This window comes from Ptychodera flava, chromosome 8, assembly GCF_041260155.1.
Source record: "Ptychodera flava strain L36383 chromosome 8, AS_Pfla_20210202, whole genome shotgun sequence".
NCBI lineage: Eukaryota > Metazoa > Hemichordata > Enteropneusta > Ptychoderidae > Ptychodera > Ptychodera flava.
Window position 1 is genome coordinate 16,391,664 of NC_091935.1, and position 14,769 is coordinate 16,406,432.

At 37.2% G+C, this 14,769-nt stretch overlaps 1 protein-coding gene across 2 annotated transcripts; it reads right to left on the minus strand.

The window, feature by feature from the left end:
- Positions 1-457: 457 nt before the first annotated feature.
- LOC139138641 (monocarboxylate transporter 13-like) lies at positions 458-11,312 on the minus strand. 2 transcript variants are annotated; one of them, XM_070707115.1, is made up of 6 exons: positions 10,963-11,312; positions 9,791-9,976; positions 7,726-8,381; positions 5,144-5,351; positions 3,057-3,218; positions 458-2,425 (listed from the first exon to the last, which is right to left on the minus strand). In XM_070707115.1, exons 1-6 carry the CDS (start codon positions 11,132-11,134, stop codon positions 2,145-2,147), a joined length of 1,665 nt encoding a protein of 554 aa, XP_070563216.1. In that variant the 5' UTR covers positions 11,135-11,312; the 3' UTR covers positions 458-2,144. The 2 variants fall into 2 exon arrangements, with proteins under 2 accessions (XP_070563216.1, XP_070563218.1); XM_070707117.1 differs by lacking the exon at positions 10,963-11,312 and adding an exon at positions 10,372-10,510.
- Positions 11,313-14,769: the final 3,457 nt, after the last annotated feature.

Here is a 14,769-nt window from a genome sequence, read left to right on the forward strand (position 1 = left end):
TGACATAAATCTTTTTCATTGTAAGATCTAGAAAGACAGGGTTTCTGCTTGCTGTTATATCAGGCCACCAACGGCCTGTGGTTTGGGTCATCATGTGAGTCAGCCACGCGCTCTGCTCTTGCAATAATCAAAACTTTCCAGACGATCTGGTACGGCAGATTCGATTAATCAGAATAAAGCCGCTAGCATTTCAAACAAACATGTCAAAGCTGCAAAACAGATTATCAAAATAGAATCAGAACTCCGTTTCGAGATGCAGCATCAAATAACTCAGCCGACTTTTGTATATAAGAAAAAAACCACTTAGAAATCGCAAAGGGAACTCTAGCAACGATATCCCTGTCCAGTCACGGTATAATTACTTTAACTTCTTACACAGAGAATTCATGATGCCAATTCAGGTGATGTAGAGTTTCTACGTTCTGTAGAAGAAGAATGATCTCTTACAAGACTGGATGGATGAAAGCGTAAATGATTTTAATATATATAACATTTTAAACGTTCAAATTACACAGCAAGAAATTGTGTATAGACACTTCTCCCGCCAAAAGTGCTTTGTCTACGGGAATCTTGCCTTCCCTAATCAGAGACTTTTCCACCCTCATCAGAGACACTTCACGTCACTGGACTCTATGTACAGTCTCTCACCCAAGTGTTAAGCTGCACTGTATTAACCACTGTCTATTATATTAGTATAGAATAAAGTAGTCATTTATAGTATTAGACGACTTCGTCTCCCGACTGCATACTCAGACCTGGTCATATTCCACACATAATTTATGACATCTTGACTTGACTTCTTGACCATGAAGAGAAAAAGTGATCACATTATTCCCATTCTTCGTGACCTTCATTGGCTCCCTGTTCAACAACGTATCCAATTTAAAATTCTTTTTATTACTTTCAAAGTTCTCTGTAGTCATGTACCATCTTACCTTGAATAGCTTTTGATTGGACGTAGTACGAGTCACACATTGCGTTCCTTTTCAAAAGGGGAAATTCAGTTATATAAACCCATTGGTCGCACAGCTTACTATGGAGATAGAGCGTTTTCAATTTGTGCTCCTCGTTTGTTGAATTCACGACCCTCGTTTGTTGAATTCACGACCGTCACACCTTCGTTCACTTCAGTCATTTGATAATTTTAAAGTCGGGTTGAAAACCTGCCTTTTAAGTCATTTTATTCGTGAGTTTTATACCATTTTAAGTCTTTTTATACATTTTTTTCTTTGTTGATCTATTTTAACTATTTCATGATTTTTACAAGCTGTTACTTTTATCGAACATTTTTACTGTTGTAATTGTTCACTTTTTAAAATATAAAGCGCATTGAGATATTTAAATATGTAATGCAATATATAAGAAATACAGATTATGATTATGATTAAAAGGTTAAAGCAGCGTGTCGAGGCCCTAGACTCTGATGGAATTCAGAACGAATTCTACAGGTGTTCAGCAGATTTTATTATACCGTTATTAGTGGACTTTCATCTTTGAATCTAGAAATTGCTCTTCAGAATAGTCTATAGTACTGTGACCGTTCAAGCTACAGCTGTAATAGACTGAAAGTAGACAGTTTGCAAATAATTCCATAAGAACAATGAGTTTCAGTCAACCAATTGGCTTGCAGCTTCATGAGACACTGCCCCACTGTACCAGTACAAACCAATTGGCTTGCAGCTTCATGAGACACTGCCCCACTGTACCAGTACCAACCAATTGGCTAGCAGCTTCATGAGACACTGCCCCACTGTACCAGTACCAACCAATTGGCTTGCAGCTTCATGAGACACTGCCCCACTGTACCAGTACATATTCATCTTCATCTAACATACAAACACATTACTAGAGGCGAAGATCCATTTTGCCAACTTCTGGCATTTTGCTAACAAAACTTCCATAACCACTTAGTGCATGTGAAATATACCTGTATATTTATATATATTAACTTATATTCATAACACATAAAATCCATTGCAATAACCAACAGAAACTTGAGTACACAGCATTTTCAAAAGAAGAAAACAAATAAGCAAACTGTCACTTTCACCTTGAACTTTCAACAATGTTGAACCTCTTTAGGGGGAATGACTTGAAGGGATTAAAGTAAGTTTTGAATTTGTTGTAGAACCATAAAACTCAGGTCATTGAGCACCAGCTATCCTCACTTCTACATCATCACAACTATCAGCAGCATCTTCATGTTTTTCTGGTTTATCATGATCGTACAGGTGCCTAGTCTCAGGCAGTGAATCATTTTGAATTCTGTCAAGTTCAAGTTCTGCTTCCTTACTAGCCTCTTTTCTCTTGTTCATGTATTTCTTGAGTTTATCCAAGGAGACGGCGCATAAAGCTGACGCAATGTACACCACTGAGATCATATAGAAACTGATGACGTAATTTCCCTCAGTGTCTCGGAGCCAGCCTGAGAGGACAAAGACAGCTTCTGTAAAAGGTGATATGCAACTCTAACTGAAACTGAAAAATAGACACTTTGCTGAATTTTGTTTTCAAGGATACTTAATAAAATCCAGCAAAAAAGTGAAGGGTCACAGTCAAAATTTGGTGCAATGTACTTGAGAAACAAATTACCCAAATGGCTGCTATCAATACCAGTATATTAACTCTTTCATCACCTTGAAACTTAATTTTATCACTTTGGATCTTAATTTCATCTATTAGCTTCAAAATAAGTCCATAAGAGCAGCATATACCGTAGAAGTATTGCAAAATTTAGATTCTGGACATCTGTCCCAAATCTGTCGCCAAGGATCTCCTATTAACTTGACACTGCTCAATGCTTTATGGGACAATTAGATATCCATCAGATCAACATTTGTAGCAAGTTTTATTTAATTTAATGCTGTAATTTTAGAGTTATGTCACTTATTACAAAGTACATGTAATCTAGGGCACACTACAAAGTGTTGGCAGCTTCCAGTGCCTGAGTTTTATGCATACAAACACTTGCAATTTGGTAATATGAAAAATGTACAAAGATTGTAATCAATTTGTATTGACACATGCCATTATGTTTGCAACTATCACTTCCATACCTAGAAACGGCGACAGCATATTGCCAAAACCTTGTGCCTGTATAAACATAGACATGCCACCGTCAAACTTGTCAGCTCCGACAAAGTAGTGTAAAACCACAGCGCTCATAGGAATGTAACACGCCATACCGATGCCAAACAGGATCATGTAAACCAACTGACCTGAAAACAATAAAAAAAATACCGCAATTATACGCTCAAAGTTGATCAAAATTGGTACATACCAAAGATCAACAATAAGTGTTATTTCTATCTGTTCAGTGCAGGAAAATTATACGTTGATGTTATGACAATTTCTGCACAGTACAACCAGAAAAACAACAAGAAATATTTAAACCAGAAAATTAAGAATGACAAAAGTAAATAAGGTCTGAAACTTTAGGTACTGAAGGTCAACTTTAGCAACATGCATAGCAGAGAATCTTTCAACCATGGATGTACAAAGATAGACATCCATGGTTTCAGCAGATCTGTTAATAAATCACAGTTCATAAACAATGACAGGAAATGACCAATTAGCTGTTTCAGTTACTGCTACCACTCCCAAACATAATAGGTACCCTGCATACAAATAGGTTAAAGGTCAAAATCCTCTTATTCAGATGTGTGGGCTGATTCAGTTCACTGCCACCACTCCTGCACATTTACAGGATTTCCCTTTTTCTTACCTCATTTGCACATTTTTGACACTGACGAGTTCATTTGAACAAATTCACATCTCAACCCCTACATCTACCTGTACACCAAATACTGAGACGGTAGCTTTGGCAGTATGGGAGCCTTTGTGTGTGACGGACAAACATCCGCACATACATACCCACAAATATACAGACATACAGATGCCACCGACTCATCATATAGGCTCTTTTTGGTATTTATATACAAAACCAAATATGAGCTAAAAATAATTAACTTTACTGGTCTTCATCAAACAAATGCCTAAAGCTGACAGGCATTGGTCTCCATTATCAACATGATCAAGTACCGTCTGGCAAGTAGGGCTAGGAGTATCATAGGCAAACTACTATGCAACCCTCAGAGTGGACCTTAATAAGACATTCACCAATTTTCTTCTCTTGAATATTGCATCAAAATAAATGAGCTATTTCTCTACTGTGTAAATTATTCAAAATGTTTCAACCTAGTACCTTCTTAGTAACCATCTGCTTATCCACTGTATGAGCTATTGGGTTTCCTTATATGCTAATTGACTCATCTGTGGGCACCATTGGTGGATTCATCCTTTGAGTGCTATAATTTTTTCCCACCAAACTTTAGTGGACATTTTCCCAAATTTTATGAATTTTTCTGTAATTTTTGATAATTTTGGACCAAATGGAGACCATATTTCATTGGCTACAGTCTCTTATCAGAAAATTTTGAAAAAATTAGAAAATAATTGACTGGAATAAATTTAATAAAAGCAATAAAAATTGACTTTGGCGCTGTAACCTTGATAAGATCAATACCAAGCATACATACTAACAGCCTATTTGTAAACATACATTTATTTCAGAGAGGGCTCATTTTCATTTCCTAAAACCCACTCAGCCATCACAGTGAATACCGAGAGTAAGAGAACCGCCTATGATCTGTGTTGTAAGGTGCTGCAAATCAAATCTCTTTAATTACGATGGTGTTGCGGAGGGGGTTACAGAGGGTAAGAAGCCTGCCCCTTTCTGAAAAAACACTCAACTGCACGAACGAATGGAACACAATGTCTAATTATTTTATGGGAATTCTGCTACCACTTGATTTTATTGTAGCTTATAAGATATACATATTCAGCATGCATATCAACATTACCTAATAGTAATACACTGGCAGGGTACAGACACTGAAGCAGATAAACATGAAACACAGAGTCGACCTAGTTACTCTACTAATGATTTATTAATTTATTAATAATCATACTCAAATCAAGTATATGCTGTCTATTACTAGATGCAATACTAGATACTAGATCTCCCCTTGGTTTATTACCGGTAAATGTTAATATTAAAGTCCACACATAATCAAATAGTCTATAATTTTTGAAAATCACTGTCCTTGTCGAACAAAGATTGCGCAACAAAAATTAAACCTACCTTCATAGGTGGTGGTGTAAATACTTATGAGCGAGGCCAGTCCACATAACCCCATACTGAAACCGTAGAGGAAGTGAGGTTTAAGCATCTTGAATCTTCCTCCAAGAATACCCCAGAAAGCTCTGCCAAGGCACTGAGTAAGTCCTGTCACTGCTGGTAGACTTGAACTTTTAAAGCTTGGAATACCAAAGTCTCTTGCTCTCTTAACCTAGCAATTAAAATGGAAAGTTATCAATAATTATATCATACCAGTATATTCATGGCGCAAATGCTGCGATCTGATTTGTCGAGACGCGATAACAACCATGGTATATTGGCGATATACCATGGCAGGCATGCGCACGAGCTCTCAGCTTGAGTAAAAATCCGTTTTGACGTTCCACGCAAGAATTTCAATATACTGTTATGATATTTAGAGGTTATTACCCAATATCGCCTGTTCCTGTGTCGTATCAGCATGAGTGTCATTTGTGCTGCGTCAGACACGATACGAAGTCGAGTGTCTGACCCAGCACAAATGACATGAATGCTGATACGACACAAGGAACAGACGATATTGGGTAATAACTGATTTATCATATACCCATGCCCATAATTTTAGGGAATTTTTACTAATAGAACGAAAACCCTTTAATTTTGAGGCTTTACTTTATTACGCCTTGCACATAAATATCAGAATGTTTATGTGAACAGGCTTCATACAGGCTTCATATAAAGTATATAACGAAAATGTCAACATCACGCGCGACATCGCTGCAAGTCGTTCATATCTCAATGAAACCCAAGAAGAAAGACACCGGGATACAAAAATCGTCATACAGAAGGAACATTTTAAGGTGCAATATGCTATTACAACTGTAACCGATCAAAAACTGCTCAGCTTTAAATTTTATCCTGATTTCGATCGTCGTACGGCACGGAGCTCACGCGGAGAGGGGACACTATTTTGTTAGTTTACCTTTAGAGTTGCCATGTCAACAGTCGTCGCACACGCGACATTGCTGTCACGCCACGCACTCATTTCCTGTTCGGCGGAGACCGTGAACAGTGCCGGTGCCGTGCAAACGGCAGAATTTTTGCTAGATTTGACCAAAAAATACCAGGGGAAAACATTTCAAGATATTTCCGTATTTTGCAACCAGAAATACCCATGTTCCTCGAAGCCCTTCAAGTTTTTACGTAGGCGACATCGCTTCGCAGGCGGGGAGCGGCAGCCATTACATTATTTACCAACAAACTGCTAATGTATAAGTTCGGGAAAACTCTAAAACTGATGACGTTCATCGTGCATATCTCGACGTTTACCGTGAAATATCACGGCTGATATTTTACATTGAACGTCACTAGGATGTAGCAATGTGGGCATGGGTATATGATAAAATAGCAATAAATCACACCCAGCGACGGTATACCACTCGATTTTGACCATTTCACTTCATATATGCACTCACTATCGCTCGTGCATATATGTTGTGAACTGGTCAAAATCTTGTGGTATACATGTACCATCGCTGGGTGTGCTTTATTGCTTAAGTATAACACTGAGCCAAATATGATTGTATGCATAAGTATCATTCTCTGATAGGCAAGAATGAGCTTCTAGCTGTGGTGGACTAGTACAGTTTTACACAGTCAAGTACTCAACTAACTGAGCAGCTAGGGTAATTCAAAAATAAATGGCATATGGATTTGAGTGAAAATTTGCCTTTAGTAAAGCAATACATGAAAGAGTACACTGAGACTTCAAAAAAACTATGATATGTAAACTTGAAATTGCTATGATAACTGATCCGTCGAAACATTTGGTACGTGGCAACGACGCATCGAAGTTATCACTCTCTGTCAGCTACCAAGTATAACTTCCTATGACTGTTTTGGTACCTGTATGATGTGCCCCGATTCTTTACATCTGTTTATCCTTGTTTTAGATAGTTCATTCAGAGACACTCACTCAATTTTAAAATCTACTTTCTCTTTTTTCTGATGCCCAAGCTGGAGAGGAAACCATTAAAAATGTCAGAAATATGTAGAGTATGTTGATTCAGTGTGCCAGTATATGGCAATAACTCCCTCCATACATGTGGGTGGTCATTCAACTGATCTTGGTGCAGCACATTCCATTTACAACAATGCTGTATACCTGCCTATGGCAATGACTTACCTTAAAATATACAAAACCCATACTTTTTTCTTTATTCCTGCACGTTGTAATCTGTCCTTTCAATTCTGTATAGTTATTATATAATTCTATGTTATTTCATGCCTCATGTCTTGAAAGTTATGGTTATATACATGTACCCTTCAGGCAGGCAATCTTTTGTTCTTAGGATGCTGGGCAAATGTTTACCTGCCTTTGGGCAAATTTTTGTAGGCCTACATGTACAGTATGTTGGTGCTGTCTGGTGTATGTGACTGGCGATGTACATGTACAATCATGTGATAAGATGGGCGGTTATCATGTCATATGTAACTGGCACTCCAGCAAGTTTCTATTCAAAACTGTTCAAAACTACTAAAACTGTTCATTTAGAGGCATAACATTAGCAGCTAGTTGCAATAGTGAGCTTTTTTGGGAGACTTACCACATGAGAGAAGACGCCAAAATGGCCAGCAGCATGGCCAAACCCAGTGAACAATAGTAGTATGAATATGATGTCACGAAGTAAAGAAACATCATACATCATGCCGAGAACTTTCTTCACTTTGCGACATATAGATGACACTCCATGACAATTACAAGTAGATGTCCTTTTCTGGTTAAACTTGCTGTGCTGATTATCCACACTCCCTGCGGACTGTGAATTGTTGAATTCTACCCCTGATTTGCTGCAGCAGGTGTCATTACTTTTGATTTGAAGAGTACCGGTGTCATCTGACACCACAGCTGATGTAAGTACTGAAGCCGTCGTGATTTCATTGTATTCATGGGAACACTGACTTCTCAAAGGAGTCTGGGGGGAGCCCTCTTGTGAACTTTCTGTTGTTTCAACATAGGTGTTCTCCATCAATGGTCTCATGAGGGCGCCAGCTACACAGAAGTGGAGACTTACACCAGCCAGAATGATCAGGGTTCCGCGCCATCCATACGTGTCCAAAAGCACTTGGGTCCCAAGCGAGAATATCAACTGTCCGAAGCCAGTGCCTGCCAGTGCAAGTCCCATTGCTATACTAAGGCGTTTCTCAAAGTATCTCGAGATCATTGCCAAAGCTGGCAAGGGAACCATGAAGTAGAAAAGACCTGTAAATACAAAAAATACAAGGACACTGTGGGTAATCAGTCACTTTCATCATGTCAGCTAAATGCACCATACCTATAACACTATCACCATATAATAATGATTCAATGACAAATAGAGTTGTCTGGAACCTTTACCTTGGTTTGCTACAGTGCCCTGAAATTTGTGCATAGTGATATTCTTTGATTTTCTGTTAAAGCAATAAAACTCCTTGTTTGACCGTGAAAGCTCTCTAGACTGGAAGAGCTTTGGATCTCGCATTCCCACACGACCCATTCAGGCTGAGGTGGCATGGTGTACACCGAGAGTATCCAGGAGACTGAGCAATGTTCCATAGTTGGGCATAAAATGTATAAAATTCAGTGATTGACTTTCAGGTAGTATGCAACTAGAAAACGGAATATTTGAACTTTTGCAGGGTCAAATTTCTTAAGGTAGTATGCACCTCAAAGTGAAAGACTTAAATTTTGCTTAAACTTTCGTTAATGAAACTTTCAGCCATTCTCTTACTAAATCAAGAATAAAAATCAGGGGTCATCGTGCAAATTTTGGTACTAGAGAAACAAATACCCAAGAGTTACCAATATTCAAAGTTCAAAATGGCCGCCAACACTGTGTTAACTCTATGGAGAAAAAATAAAATTTTTGATTTTCGAAAAACTAAGCCAGTGAAAAGTTTTCTTATACCAAGAGCTTTAAAATGAACTCCCACAAGTGGTAGATCAGAAAAGAATTGTAAAAGTTTGAGAATCCGAATGTCTGTCCCCTAGACGCGTTCTACCTTAAACAAAACTTTAAACTGTATTCTCTTACCGAATCAACAATAAAAACTGGGGGTCACTGGCAAAGTTTGGAACTAGACAGATAATACCGAACATTTTGCAATATTTAAGAAAACTTATTATTGGCTTGGTCTTTGTTTGTGTTTCTGTAAAAATATCACCAACATATAAAATTCTGATTATGCATTGAAGGCTTATTGAAAATTAACATTATCAGTTTTTTTAGCACAAATTGTGCAATCACACATCCAAGGTTAACCAATGTAGTGCCATTATTTTTCTGGAGTTGGGTTCCTAGCACAGTCAAATCTTATGTGCGGTTTTATGGCTTTAATGGAAACTCAAAGCATGGATAACTGAAAACAAAAACCCTGGACTCACTCAGTGGCCCAACGTCAGTCATAAAATAATATTTTGATACAATCACTGTTATTCTGATGACAAAAATAAATGCACATTTTGTCATTTTTTATTAAAATGTGTTTTTCAACAGCATTGAATATCAAAACTCACACACAATTGTATCTGGAAAGGCTGGCAAGAATTAGGTGGTATTTCTGATTTCAATGGTGAAGGAAAATATTGTCTGCAGAAAAGCATGTATCTAAAACACAGTCACGGTTACTTACTGGCCATTACACCATAGCTGAACAAGAGCTGAAGTAGGCTTGTAGTTCTTGAGCTGAGAATTAGCGATACTGCACATCCAATTCCGCTCACCATCATCACTTTACGGTGACTAAATCTATTGCAAAGAACTAGCGATATAGGATTTGCGATGATACTGCATCCACCAAATACAGCCCCGATCAGAGCTGTCCGAGAAAACAAAAAGCGTTATTGGTTATCTCAGAGTCAAAGGTCATGCACAGAACCACTGATGCAATCAGGCTATCAACTTTCAAGCAAATTCTTGATGATAAAAATTGTAAATCATATTTCATAATCAGTGGTTATTTTTGGGATTAAGAGTAACAAACTGATGGAAATAAATTCAAAATTCCAAGTGACAAGATACAAAATTTTCATAAAAATAATACGTAAACTGGTTTTAGGGAAAAAATAAAAAAGATTGGTCAAAGAAATTTGTAATTATATGCAAACATTGTTATCATTTTAAAATGTCTTCACGGGACACTGGTGAGACTAAATTTCAAATCTGACAAACGCTTTTGAGGAAATTGTCTCCACTGTAAATGAGGAAACTGACCTAACCACATTTGTGTTGAGTCATTCCTACAATAGTACAAACACACTCAGCTCTGTGTGGCACGGTTGTCTGTTGCTGCGGATCCGTAGCCCTACCACTCCCTTTGCTGGTTGTGTTGGGGGAGTGGGAGTGCCCCACAGCAAGGTTGAAAATGATATTAAATCACTGTCCTGCCACGCAGATAGCTCAACACAGATTGCTGTACACATGACGTCAGTATCATCAAAGATAGACAGAAAGCCATCTCGGTCATTGTGGTGCTGGACGGACAAGGTCCCTCCAGCACCACAATGACCGTGATGGCCAGATAACGACGCGCCTGACATCTTTGTTGAAATTTCTGTTGTCTCATTGTCAGCTTGTGGGTATAGGTACACGAACAGGTCCCCCAAAACCCTGGAAACCTGGGGGGTCACAGGGGGCTGTCTACGACTACATACTGTGCGAGTGGAGCACTTGGAGGGACCGAGGCGTGGTATTAAATACAATGGCGGCGCTTGTTGTACTGCTACCACAATTGTCGCAATTGGTTACCACTTCTGATGTTGCCCGGCTAAACTGAATGATTCTTGCGACTATGAAAATCCTTACCCGTGTCTGCTTTAGAGCCCTCAAATGCACGCAACAGAGCAACGAAAAGAACGCCAAATGAGAATAGTGTGCCACCAAGCAGCGTGAACGTTATGAAGCCGGCAATCACGATGACCCAACCGTAACCGCCATCGGGTAGTACGGATTGTGTATCCAGTCTGGTTTTTGCCATGGCTATAAAGTAACCTACGTGACGGTACCCATATTCCTATCAGTGAGACTACCTTAGTGCCATTTTCATCATACTACCATACCACTGTGACTATTGAGTACATCATCCTGTTGATGAAAGTCATTTGACACAGATTGTCTTGACGTCACGAGATATTGCACAAGCCTTGTTCAGAGGTCAGGTCAGGTCACATGATGGCAGAATGCTTTGTGAGAGACATTCCTACTCTCAGACTTTTGCAGTATGTTTTTGATCCAGCACTTGTGGGGGTTTATTTTGGAAGTGACTTAAGAGTCTTAAGCCCTTATCTTTTGTGTATATTGAAATTGCATAGATGGCGGCCGGGGCCATATTCTTGACATCGAGTGACGTTATTGGTGAAAAGCACATGGGCGACGTGAACCCCTCCGGACACCTGTGATACAGATGAGCGAATGATATGATACAGCAATCGTGTGGTTGAAAATTGCGACCTGCTATTATTTGTTTTCACCGTGCTGTGATGCAAAAATGACGTAAGAACCAGCAAGTACCCGGATGGCCCGAGAATAAGGGCGCCATCATATGAGGAGGAATCAGCAGGGGTTCGCTCAAAAACTTGAAAGTTTCAGGGGGGGGGGGGGGGAGGGTTGCTCAAAGTTTGGAGAGTAAGACGGCGGCTACTTAATTTTTTGGAAAATGTACTGAAGCATTTATCATAACAGTTTATTTAAATAAGTATATAACAGTATATTTAAACTCTGGCATAGAACGTCCAAAAAGGATGCTGGAAGCTCGCTCGTGTGCCAATTGTGGTATATCGCCAATATACCACGGTTCTTTTCACGTCTCGACCAATCAGATCGCTGTATTTGCACCATCAATATACTGGTATGATATATATATATATATATATATATATATATATATATATATATATATATATATATATATATATATATATATATATATATATATATATATATATATATATATATATATATATATATATATATATATATATATATATATATATATATATATATATATATATATATATATATATATATATATTGACAGGATAGGTCAAGCAGCACCAACTCTAGGACACAGTGTTCTTCACTACAAACTAAATTTTATTGTCCGACGTTTCGTGGGCTTAATCCAACTTCATCAGGGTTAAAAACTGAAATAAACGGATAACAGACTATGAAGCATGTGAACGAAAATACAGGAAGCTAAACAATTGAAACGAACTTGAAAAGCGAAACTCTAAAAAAAAAGTACTTTTAGTGGTAACTGGACCTCGGACTCAACACGAGGATCTATACTACACAAAGAGTTGTGGAACAACGCAGACTGTACTCACTTGTTGACTGTCAAGATGGAAATGACCTGAACCAACCAGAGCAGAGGTTGAAATGCATTGGGTGATTGACACCTACAAGCTGATTTGCATATATTGAATGCGATGTACATCACATGCAGACGTAAGAAATGTGCAATACGGTGTACAATACAAATGAACAAACAATGTCTTAGAAAGTGGAGAGACAGCTGTAGGAAAACCAACCGGTACTGAAATATTTAAGCCAGGAGAAAATAGAACTCTACTGAAGTGAAAATTTCACCATCAAAATAAAAAAACTAGTAAAAGTACAGGTTAATATATATATATATATATATATATATATTATATATATATATATATATATATATATATATATATATATATATATATATAATAACAATATAGGGTTCTTATATAGCGCACATATCCACAATACTACATGTGATCAAGGCACTTTTTTTTTACAATTATTATTACCCCTGGTCACTGGACCTAATATGATACCACTCAACTCCCTGGGGAGCAAGCTACAGCTCACATATATATGCAGCCAATAAGCGCAGCAGAGCTAAACACACACATTACAACCACTGCCCTACCAGGTACCCATCACTCCTGGGTGGGGAGAAGCAATGAGGAATAAAGTGCCTTGCCCAAGGACACAACACAGTTTTTTTTTTTTAATTAATCTGCTCGAACTCGCAATCCTTTGATCGTGAGTCCACCTGCTCTAGCCACTGGCCCATGATGCCTCCGAAGTGTATATATATATATATATATATATATAATATATATAATATATATATATATATATATATATATATATATATATATATATATATATATATATATATATATATATATAGATAGATAGATAGATAGATAGATAGATAGATAGATAGATAGATAGATAGATAGATAGATAGATAGATAGATAGATAGATAGATAGATAGATAGATAGATAGATAGATAGATAGATAGATAGATAGATAGATATAACACTAGATATAACAATATAAACACACACAACACACACACACACACACATATATATATATATATATATATATATATATATATATATATATATATATATATATATATATATATTATATATATATATATATATATATATATATATAGGTCTTGGGAGTGGTGTGAATAATGAAGCCACTTTGGGTGAATGTGGGAGATTCCCATTAAGTTGTATATACATGAAAAAATGCATAGCTTACTGGCTTAAACTTATAGAAATGAGCGATTCTCGTTATCCGAAATCCTGTTATAAAATGTTGAAAAACTTAGATGAAGCAGGTAAAGTTAATTGGGTTACAAAAATAAAAGGTCTACTCATGAGATATGGTTTTGGTGAGGTATGGCTCGAACAGCAAGTGGGTAATCCCAGTTTGTTTTTATCTGTCTTTTCTCAAAGACTAAAAGATTGTTATAGGCAAGAGTGGTATGCTGTAGTTAGTGAATCGCCGCGTCTTAGATTTTATTCTTTGTTCAAGTCGCAACTTGAACCAGAGTGTTACCTACAGCATGTCCAAGTACTGAAATTTAAATTTTCTCTGTCAAAATTCCGCTGTTCAAACCATTGCCTTGCGATTGAAACAGGAAGACATACACACACTGATCAAAGACTTAGAAATTGTTATTTTTGTGAAAAACGAAATGTTACAGTACAGGAGAATGAAATTCATTTCTTATTGTTTTGTCCGATGTATAGTGAACTTCGAGAAAAGTTTCTGCCTGCCTATGTAAATGTCAATCCGACTATTGAAAAACTCATCTCTCTATTTTCATCAAAGAACTCTGTTACTTTATTCAAATTAGCTGTGTACATTCATAAAGCAATGTTGAGAAGGAATGAAGCCCTAAAAGCTGAGCAATAGCTGTTCTTGACCTGTAAATTAGACTTGAAGTAATGTTATTTTCTTTATCACGTGTCCGTGTATATTTTTCTTTGATTTAGTAAGTGTATGGAAAAGATGGGCGGTGGCCCTTGCTTTTGAGAACAAATAAAACATTAACATTAACATTAACATATATATATATATATATATATATATATATTTTTTTTAATCAATCTGCAAATGTAGGCTCATCTGCTTGTCGTTTTGTGCAATACACTTGCAATATTCAAACTTTCATCTATATGACACCTAACACTTTTGATAAATTTGAACAATTAAAAGATCAAAAATTATCCCGAATTAGTTCCAATTAAACCAACATTTACTACACTATCTAATTATCCCAAATTAGTTCCAACTGTGTTATTGTAACAAATTTCAAGAACCA

Bases quoted from the DNA above. Each gene is read 5' to 3' on its own strand.
- LOC139138641 (XM_070707115.1), bottom strand. From the start codon at position 11,134: ATGGCAAAAACCAGACTGGATACACAATCCGTACTACCCGATGGCGGT. The intron at 9,977-10,962 runs GTAAGGATTTTC...TTTCTCGGACAG, and splicing joins GGGCTCTAAAGCAGACACGG to CTCTGATCGGGGCTGTATTT. The intron at 5,352-7,725 runs GTAAGTCTCCCA...TTTAATTGCTAG, and splicing joins TTGGCGTCTTCTCTCATGTG to GTTAAGAGAGCAAGAGACTT.